Source organism: Cryptomeria japonica, chromosome 9 (genome assembly GCF_030272615.1).
Source record: "Cryptomeria japonica chromosome 9, Sugi_1.0, whole genome shotgun sequence".
NCBI lineage: Eukaryota > Viridiplantae > Streptophyta > Pinopsida > Cupressales > Cupressaceae > Cryptomeria > Cryptomeria japonica.
Genome location: NC_081413.1, coordinates 188,581,330 through 188,591,084, shown reverse-complemented (window position 1 = coordinate 188,591,084; position 9,755 = coordinate 188,581,330). Strand labels below are relative to the sequence as shown.

At 36.6% G+C, this 9,755-nt stretch overlaps 1 protein-coding gene across 1 annotated transcript; it reads left to right on the top strand.

Annotated features, from left to right (window-relative positions):
* Positions 1–200: 200 nt before the first annotated feature.
* LOC131038338 (serine/threonine-protein kinase D6PKL2) lies at positions 201–9,313 on the top strand. Its single transcript, XM_057970725.2, has 2 exons — positions 201–1,444; positions 8,142–9,313. Exons 1-2 carry the CDS (start codon positions 768–770, stop codon positions 9,013–9,015), a joined length of 1,551 nt encoding a protein of 516 aa, XP_057826708.1. The 5' UTR covers positions 201–767; the 3' UTR covers positions 9,016–9,313.
* Positions 9,314–9,755: the final 442 nt, after the last annotated feature.

Sequence of the window (9,755 nt, the reverse complement as noted above, 5' to 3'; positions counted from 1 at the left end):
CCTTTTTCCATGGAAGTTGAGAGCACTGTCCACTCTGGCAACCACGTCAGCTAAAAAGCACATAGTAAATGCTTTGTAGTGCCACGTCAGATTTCCGCAGCAGTTTTGACTCGCGCCTTTCGAAACAGTCAAAGATTGTTAGATGCAAAGCGTGCGAACACCAAAACACATTTAAATCCAGCGGAATCTTCTCTCTCCATACTCTCTCTCTACGTGATCCTCATACCGTGCTTCAGGATCGCTCTATTTCCTCACGTTGGGTGCAACGAAGTGGTCACGAGTTCGACTCTCGTTGACACTATTTTGTCTGTTTTCCTTTTTCCCGAGGAACTGGTAGCAGCTTCAGTTCTACCAGATTCAATTTTATGTTTCTGTTTTATTTTTATTTGTTTTAAGCGAAGGTCGCGAGTTCGATTCTTGACTCTGTTGCCCTCGCTTCCTCAGTGTCTTTTTATCATTCTGGCAAGTACAGGTCCGCGGTTCGATTCTGGTGTTGTTTATATTTTTTCATTTGTTAGTCTGTTTGTGGAAATTATTTTTTCTTTTTCATGTAAAAATATAGACCAGCTAGGCAGAGGTCCTAACATCTTTTCTTACTCTAGAACTGAGTTATCTACTGCTTCCCTTCAGTTTTTCGTCGTTTTTTTGTTGTTTTGATTTTTGTTTTGAGTGAAGAGTCTAGCTTTTATCTATATACTGAGGTGCTCTATCGCTGCACAATCCTATTTTTGTCTGTTGTATTTTGAGCATGGATTGACCTTTCAACCATGACGAGTCCAGCAGGCATGGCTTTAGAGATCAACAATGGCGGCACCGCTGCCATGGAAGCCAACCTGAGCACAAGCAGCGGCAGCTTTGACACCAGCAACTCGAGTTATAGCAGCTCCACAACCATAGCAAGCCTAAGCAACAGCTTCGGCAGCATCATTAACATAAACAGCACAGATTATGCTGCAAAGCCTGCCGAAAGTGACAAAAGCTACCGTAACAATAGCTGCAGCAGCGACGAAACCAGCAGCAGTAACAATAATATTTGTCCTCGTCCATGTAAGAAGCCGCACAAGTCCAATAATGATGCACGATGGGAGGCGATACAAGCAGTGAAGAATGGGAACGATATAGGGCTGAATAACTTTAAGCTGTTGAAACGGCTGGGAAGAGGAGACATTGGTAGCGTCTATTTGGTAGAGTTAAAGGCGACGAGTTGTTATTTTGCAATGAAAGTGATGGACAAGGGGAGTTTGGTGAACCGGAAGAAAATGATGCGGGCAAAGACTGAGAGAGAGATTTTGAGCTGTTTAGATCATCCATTCCTGCCGACTTTGTACTCGCATTTTGAGACGGAGCAGTTTTCGTGCCTGGTTATGGAGTATTGCAGCGGCGGGGACCTTCATACATTTCGGCAACGCCAAGCTGCCAAGTATTTTTCTGAATCTGCAGTGCGGTAAGTATGCTAGTTTTAGAGATTTCAAGCTTGTGCAATACATATTAATTTTTTGAGATAGATTCATGAAATATTTGCAATCTACTTTAATTAGCGAGAAACTTTTAAGTGATTTTCAGTATTTCTTGGACTTGTATGTTGGAATGTGTTTTCAGAAACCTTACATTCATTGAACCGAAATAGGTTGCTATTTTTCCTAATTTGTAGGAAGTACAACATTTCTAAAACTGCAATCTTCTGCAAAACTTGAAGTAAAAATCTTGGGTTTATAAGTTAAGAGACTTTTATTATTAAAAGTTGAAAGATGCCTTACGTTCGTAGAAACATGATTTGTGTTTGCAATATTTATTATCCTCTAAAATAATCTCTTTTTATCCAAAAGTTGGAAGGAAATCCTACACTGTTAAGTTGAAACAGGAGTTTTTCTGTTTCTTCTGAAAATTTTGAAGCTAACCTTGCTACTATTGATAGAAACAGGTTGACTTTGCAAAATTTTAAGCATCGTATCTTCAGTTGAAGCAGGTTTTTTTTTCCTTTTCTTATATTAAAGAAAACCTTGCATGTAGAAATAGGATTTTTTGGGACAACATTTGAAGAAGCCTTTGCATTTATCAAAACTGCAACAAGTTTTTAAATTTTTTTAACAAAATGTAAAGAAAACTTCGCAAAAATTCAACAAAGCCTTGCACTTGCAAGTGGAAACGGCATATCCTTTTTTGGCAAACATTTAAGGAATCTTTGGATTTCTTATTTTGAAACAGGTACTTTATTGCAGTATATCCTTTCATTGATTGAGCTGACCAGGATTTTATTGCATGGGAGGGCAGTAGGGTGCAAAACATGAGGAAAAACTCGTATTGAAATATGATTTACATTTTCTTTTCCCTTCTTTAAAAAGCCTTTGTATTTAAGGTGTTAAAACATGATGTTTTAAAAAAAATTTGAAGCCTGACTTGCATGCTTAAGACGTCTTAATGTTTTTTAGTATTGCTTTAAGGTCATTTACAACTAAGCGCATACAAGGGACCCCTCAAAACACATACCGACAAGAGTATCACCATAGCAGTCACAGCAGATAAAAAACGAGTAGTAAAGCTAATACAAAGCATCAGGCTTGATACTCAATCCCACTGCTAAGATTTCAGTGCCACACTGGGTCCGCAACCATTTTTAAGAAAAGGAAAGGAAACTAACCAATCGGCATCGGAAATTGCTTCATTAATTTCTTTAGGATATTTTCTTCGGATATGAAACATGTCAAAATGATAAAGAACTTTTCTTTCTTCAACCCTAGACAAGCACTGACCTCATTCTTTTTTTTAAATCTTTTTTTCTTCTTCTTGGAACAGTTTGGAGAGCAAGACTTGAGGTGATACCTTCAGATTTTTCTATCAGTTTTCATTTGTTTTTCCAAAATATCTACCCAAATGGTTCAAACATCCTATCGTGACCGGTAACGGGCTCCTGCTTGTTTTTTCACAGGAAACTACACTTGGGGTAACAAACCAGAAACCCCCAAATAGCATCCACATTTTGTCTTTTGAACTTTACGACTTCACAGGAGACATTAACTCACCTGAAATCAAAATGTCACTAGAATTATCAATCAAGGTGCCTCGAGAGCTAGTGCTGGATGCCATGATCGAAGAGAAGCCTGATCATCTATAGGAACTTGACCTCCCATCATTAGGGAAACCTAAATCACATTCTGAGCCTGCCCGTTAAACCCAAAGCGAGGTGACTCATCCCAGCTGCCAGCAGTCCTACTATCCTCTCTAACACTATCATTACTTCCTTGTCAATTTGCAGCATTCATAACTGCTTGCAAATTGACAAGGTCATTGTTGGCCATTAATGCAGATTCTTCAGTTTGATTATGCTCATATTACCACTTAATAATACTATCTTAACATCATCTTCCAGCTTCAGCTTCTTTATGTTCTCTTAAGCTGATGAATTTTATCACTCTCAATGCATCTATTTTGCACATGAATCCCGTATATATTCTAAGATTTAGCCTGGCCCTAATCATCGAACTGCTCTTTATGGTTATACAGGTTCAAGTAGAATATTAGGATGCACTGGGTACTTTCTCATTTTCTACGCCTCTTGTATTTTCAATGTTTTTAGTGACTCCTGTAGCTAACAATATTGAGTTTTTGGTTTTTGGTATCTTCATCTGAATTGTAACCTGCGAAGTCACTAGGTAATCCAACCTTGAGAGATTTCTCTATTCCTCTGATTCTAGGTAAAACTATAACACTTCAATAGATAAGAAAAGCCATAATTTTGGTCAAAAAATGATTTATGCCGACATTTACGTAAGCCACACCTGATATCTTGCCGAGACATATTTCTTTTCATAACAAGCTTCCACCCATCAAATTTCGATCCATGCAAACCTAGCATATATACAATCAAAGAGGATCTGTTGAACAAGTTTTGGCAAACAACATTGGACAATTAATAGCATCGATACCAAATGCCTTAAGAATTTCCCTCAAGACTGTTGTTTTATTAATATAGTATTTTATTTTTCAGATACTCTTTGATCGCAATTGAATCTGAGTAATCGTAGAAGTGATTGAATAATAAAATTTGCCCATAGTTTATTCAGACATGCTAAGTTAATATGTTAAGATCGGAACAGATAGATTGATCAGGCATAACAACCATCCAAGGCAAGACTTTTTTAGGCTTAAAACAGACACAGACGAAATATACTGAAATCTTTGAGATCCTCTCAGGAGATTCAGATTCCTTATATTTCTTGTTTAGTCTATAGAGATCAAGAGGTAACATAGATTATTTATAAAGAACTTATAAAGATAAAAGCTAGTCAGTTATTTCAAAAGACGAAGAAATTCCACCCACTTTATAGCGTTAACCTTTTACTATTTGTCTTTTTCATTGTTTAAGAGCTTGTATCTAGATTTCATTTCTTTTCAACTTGTCCATCATCAAATTTAATAGATATCACCAAACACTTCGATGCCTTTGCGGGCCCAAGCTTTGGCAGGACATCTTCTAGGCAGTGTAGGTAGGGATGCCACCAAATTGACCCAAAAGCTTGACGCCCAATGTTTCCCTAAAATAGTGATTGTTAAGGACAAGACAAGATGCTTAACGAATTCCTAATCCATCCAAATGGATTGAGAACTCATAGGCCTGACATTGAAGGACTCGAACATCAAATCAATGAAAGACGAGCCTTTCAATTTGAACTTGAACTTGTTTCGATAAAAGCCATAATTAATAGTATGTTTGACTAAAGTCTACTCTAGACTCCTAGAGCATTCCCATAGAAAGTTGTAATAATCCATTTAATTCCTAGAGCAATTCCTTGGTGTCTCAAGATTCCTTTTGCTTCGTTTCACCCCCCTGCCTTACCCCACAATATTTATGCTTTCAATTTTTTTCTAGAATGTTGGATTTCAAATTCTTAAAAATTACGAGGAACATGTTGCCCGCTTCCACACCAATATCAATGCATTCAATTTAATTATTAAAAAGAAAGGAGGAAAAATTTATTAATATATAATTAAAAGAGGGAAAAATCAATGGAATCAGAAATTATATTAATATTTTTAGATGATTAAGAAAAAGGTGAATGGACTTAAAAATATTGTTGGAATTAAAGTGTTTCAATCTTGAAATTTTAATATTAGTTGTTTGATTTTAATTAATTAAATGTTGAACTTGTATAATTGATTTATTTTAAGTTATTAACTTTCTAAATTGTCATAATTCATCTTTGCGAGATTGCTTGGTGAGGTGGCATCCTACATGAGAGGTGATGCGATGACATAATCCCTATTGTTTGGAAGTTGACACCCACTTGAAAGATGCTATATTTTGGTTGTCATATATTTTCATTTTGGATTGGAAATTGATTTGGCAATTTCCTACGTTGATTAAAGAGTCTTGGTTTGCAATTTCTCTTATGGATTGAAGTTTTATTTTAACAGCTGGTATTTATGGTGGACTTCACTTTTGACAAAGTGGTGTGAGGTAAAGAATATGCCTAAAATGGATTTGGTAGTTTCTATGTGGTAGGTGTAGCGCATATGGAAAGATGACCATTATGGGTGAGTCATGAGTTAATGTTTTGCAAAGTTGTTATGTACAATGTGTCATGGGAATGACAATTTGTGATTTTTGACACAACTTACCTCTTAGGCCTTGAAGTGGGTTTTGGAAACCATGGGTGCCTACCTCTTCATGTTGAGCTCTATAAATATGTGGTGCCTTAGCTCTTTTTGTATGATAGGTTGAAGAATTTCAGACACCATTATGTTGCCAGAATTATTCTAAGATCTCGTAATAGTGTGAAGACATGAAGAGCATAGCTCCATGATTGTATTGTAACTGTTGTTGTTGATTAATACAAATAAATTGAGTGTTTGGACTGTAGGTTTTTCCCAAAAGAATTTCCCTACATATGTATATGTTGTGTCATAAGTTTATTATTGAATGTTTAGATTTTTTCCCACATTCACTCTTCAGTATAGATTAGTGAAGGAATCTGTAAATATTAAAGGGTAAAAATTTATTAATAAAATATTTAAAACCTTATTGAAGTCGCAAGAAACTCAATTCTAGCATGCTTAGCCACGTAAGACTGGGAATCTCTAATATCATCTCTAATCTTTATTACTTCTTAAAAGTTACGATCATCGATCAATCTTATAAAACGACTTTCAAAATTAATCAATGTTTCTCAACATTTTGTTGAGATACCTTTTTGTTATGACGAGCTTTTGTCCCAAGATACCTGTTTCATGAGACAGGCTTTTGTCCTAACTTGGATCATATAAAAATTCACAATTTCACCTAGATAATACTTCCTCGAATGAATATCAGATTAAAGATATGCTGTAGCTTGGCCAGATTCCACAAGATCTCAGTCTCATCCAAACAGTCTCGATCTTTCAGCTGAAACATGTTAAGCTTAGAAATCCCTTTGAACTTGGGTTAAGACATTTCAATGCGATGGTGGTTAGAGAGGATATTTGGCAAAACCTACACAAAATAATCTTCAAAACTAGAGCGAACTACTAAATGTTCTCTATTGACTGAAACTTGCTTGGAAAAATTATATATTTTCCCCTCCAACTTATTGTATGGGGGGACCCAGATGCCTTCATTGTCTTACATGTTCTCCACGATGGAACAATGAAAGTCTCATATGCCTTTCAATATATGAACACAATAAAGAAAACTCATTACAATTGAAAAAAAACTCATTATAATTCTTCCACCATATTAAAATCCTCCACCACTATCCAAGGCACAACCATGTTAGGATTTGTAACCATTTAATCCAATCATTCAAGGCATATAAAGACACAATTCCAAGTCTAAATTTGCAACAGCCTATTACACATTAAAGCACAAATGTCCATGACAGCATTAGATCGAGATTAGTCTGTCAGAATGATAGCTCTGCCCTTGCCATGGTCATGACAACTTTTTTAACATCATGTCAGATATATCAAGCTCCAAATCCTTCGAGAAGTGTGGGTGTTGAGGCCATAGGAACTGTAATAGAATTTAACGCTGGGGTTTAACCATATCTCGAAAATTATGCCGTCTTTTTCAAATACAAGGTTTGAATCTTTACATGCACCTGTGCTACGAGAAAATCCAAGTCTGCAGTTAGGGAAGTTATAAACAAAAATGAAAAATGGTTTAATCCCTAACTTAATTGCGTCTCAAAGATCGTGTCAGAGTTGTTTGAATCTAGTAGCGATCTGATCTGGACGACATTACCTCCGCTTCCAGTTTGCGATTAGTTGCGATTTTATCCTGATTTCTGCTTCTTTGCTTACTTGTGCAACGGCAAAGTGTGGCATACCATCTTATCGATAATAATGGGGGTTCAACTTTTTGAGAGTCAGCAGATTTTGTCCAGAATCTGATAAATCTCCTCAACTTATCATCATTATTATCCTTTCATATAGTCAAGCCAGGGCATATTAGTGAAGACCAAGGGTCTGCCTCATATAATTCTTGTTTAATTAAAGTAAGTTTGATTAATATGTAGGCCAAAAGCTCCCAAAAATGTACAAAACCCAGGCTGCTTGTCCCAGCAGCCTGTAAGATATGTAGTAAATTGTAATTTGCATTCAGGTGAAATGTACTTTGAACCATTAACAATGAGCACTGCCGAGATGGCTATCATTTGCAATTTAACACTAAAATTGACTGAATGACCTATTGATTGATTGCATACCAAATGAAGTATATTTTTGCAAGGAGGCATTGTTTCCTGCCCAAATACCTCATGAAGAGTAAGACCTTACAAATCACGCATAAACAGAAGCATTCATGCAACTCAATTGGAGGTTCGGCAAAGAGACAATGTATTTAAGAGAATATCCCTGCTGTGAAGTACTAAGAAGACCCTATTTTGCTGCCATAACCTATAATATAGAAATAGACCATTAGATAGCTTGAACAGGAATATTATTTATTGTCACAAACTGCATCGTTTGTTTTTTATTTTTCTTAATCTTAACAAAACTCCCCTGTTCTTATTCCCAACAATATCCCTTATGCTTTTCAACAAAAAGTCAATTTGCATTGCCCAGAATATATACACGTTGATTGTTTTCTGTAAAAGATACACTTTGATTGATTTCCTGTTGATCGATTTTGACTGTCCTAAGCATATTCTGTTTACTTTATTTTGCAGGTTTTATGCATCAGAAGTACTTCTTGCTCTTGAGTATCTGCATATGATGGGAGTTGTTTATAGAGATTTAAAGCCAGAAAATGTTCTTGTCAGGGAGGACGGACATATAATGCTTTCAGATTTCGATTTGTCATTGAGGTGTGTTGTCAGTCCCACCCTTGTGAAGCCAGTGCCAATTGATCTTGGTACGTCATGCAGCATTCCCACATTGTGCGTTAGGCCTGCATGTATTGAGCCATCATGTGTGATTCCTGCCTGTATACAACCTTCATGCTTTGGGCCGAACCTCTTTACCCAGAGATTTAAAAAAACTAGAAAGTCAAATAGCGATATTATAAGGCAGATGACTTCACTTCCAGAACTAATTGCAGAACCCACTAGTGCTCGGTCTATGTCATTTGTGGGTACTCATGAATACCTAGCTCCTGAAATCATCAAAGGGGAGGGCCATGGGAGCGCTGTTGACTGGTGGACATTTGGGATATTTTTATACGAAATGCTCCATGGGAAGACCCCCTTTAAAGGAGCAGGTAACCATGCCACATTGTCCAATGTAGCGGGACTGCCGCTTAAGTTCCCAGAGACGCCAGCTATTAGTTCGGTGGCAAAGGACTTGATCAGGGGCCTACTTGTGAAAGAACCGCAACACAGGCTGGGATCTAAAAGGGGTGCTACTGAAATCAAACAGCATCCATTCTTTGAAGGCGTGAATTGGGCCCTTATACGTAGTACCACTCCACCAGAAATCCCCAAATACGTTGACATTGACTCCTATTCGAGCAAAGTAGCGCAGCCTGCTCCACCAGATGAAAAGAAACCTGTAGATTCAAATGCCGTTTCTTCGGGTAGCAACCCTGTTTTTGATTCATTCTAGTACATTCAAAATTGCTCAGAATTTAATTTTAGCTGGAATTGTACTCTGGGAAATGGCTATTTCCTAAAAACACTTTTAGAAGGCTTATCGTTTGACAATCAGTGTGCAAATTTAGTTTTTTCAGAAGTTAGTCAATTTGTATGAAGTACAGCTAGTGATTTTCCCATATTGTAAACTGGCCATCTTGGTTTGCTATCATAGCAAAGTGTATCATATATTGCATCGGGGAGGAGACTTATGGCTCTTACTGGACAGGAAAGTTTCATATTTGAATCGGCAATTCAAATTAATTCACCAATCATTTCGCATGCACTTTGTATTCGTTGAAGCTTATATGGTTTACGGATTCCTCATCCATGGCGCAAAATGAAACACTTAACTAGGAATTTATCTTCCAGTATTTGTCTCTTTTGAATTTTCCTATTCGTTCAAGTTAGTTGTAGAACATATCGACTTTGAGGACGAGATTGTTGAGCCAAATATGACAGTTGTTGTTTCTAACAGTAATCTAAACATTTTTTGTGCATCGGTCACTATTATTTCATGTTGGATGCTAATGAAGATTTTCAAACTGGCCCAAATGATGATGACAGATTTATATCAACAAAATGGAATAAAAAACACTTACACAACAGATCTAAATAACCATAGATTTATAACATATATTTGAACAAGAAAACTTCTGCATTGATCATCTTCAGAAAATGAAGCTGTTACATAGCAATTTTATCATGCTTCCA

What these genes read in the sequence shown, in the direction of transcription:
- LOC131038338 (XM_057970725.2), top strand. Translation starts at nt 768, where the DNA reads ATGACGAGTCCAGCAGGCATGGCTTTAGAGATCAACAATGGCGGCACC. An exon ending in TTTTCTGAATCTGCAGTGCG is followed by an intron (nt 1,445 to 8,141) that starts GTAAGTATGCTA and finishes TTTATTTTGCAG; the next exon opens with GTTTTATGCATCAGAAGTAC.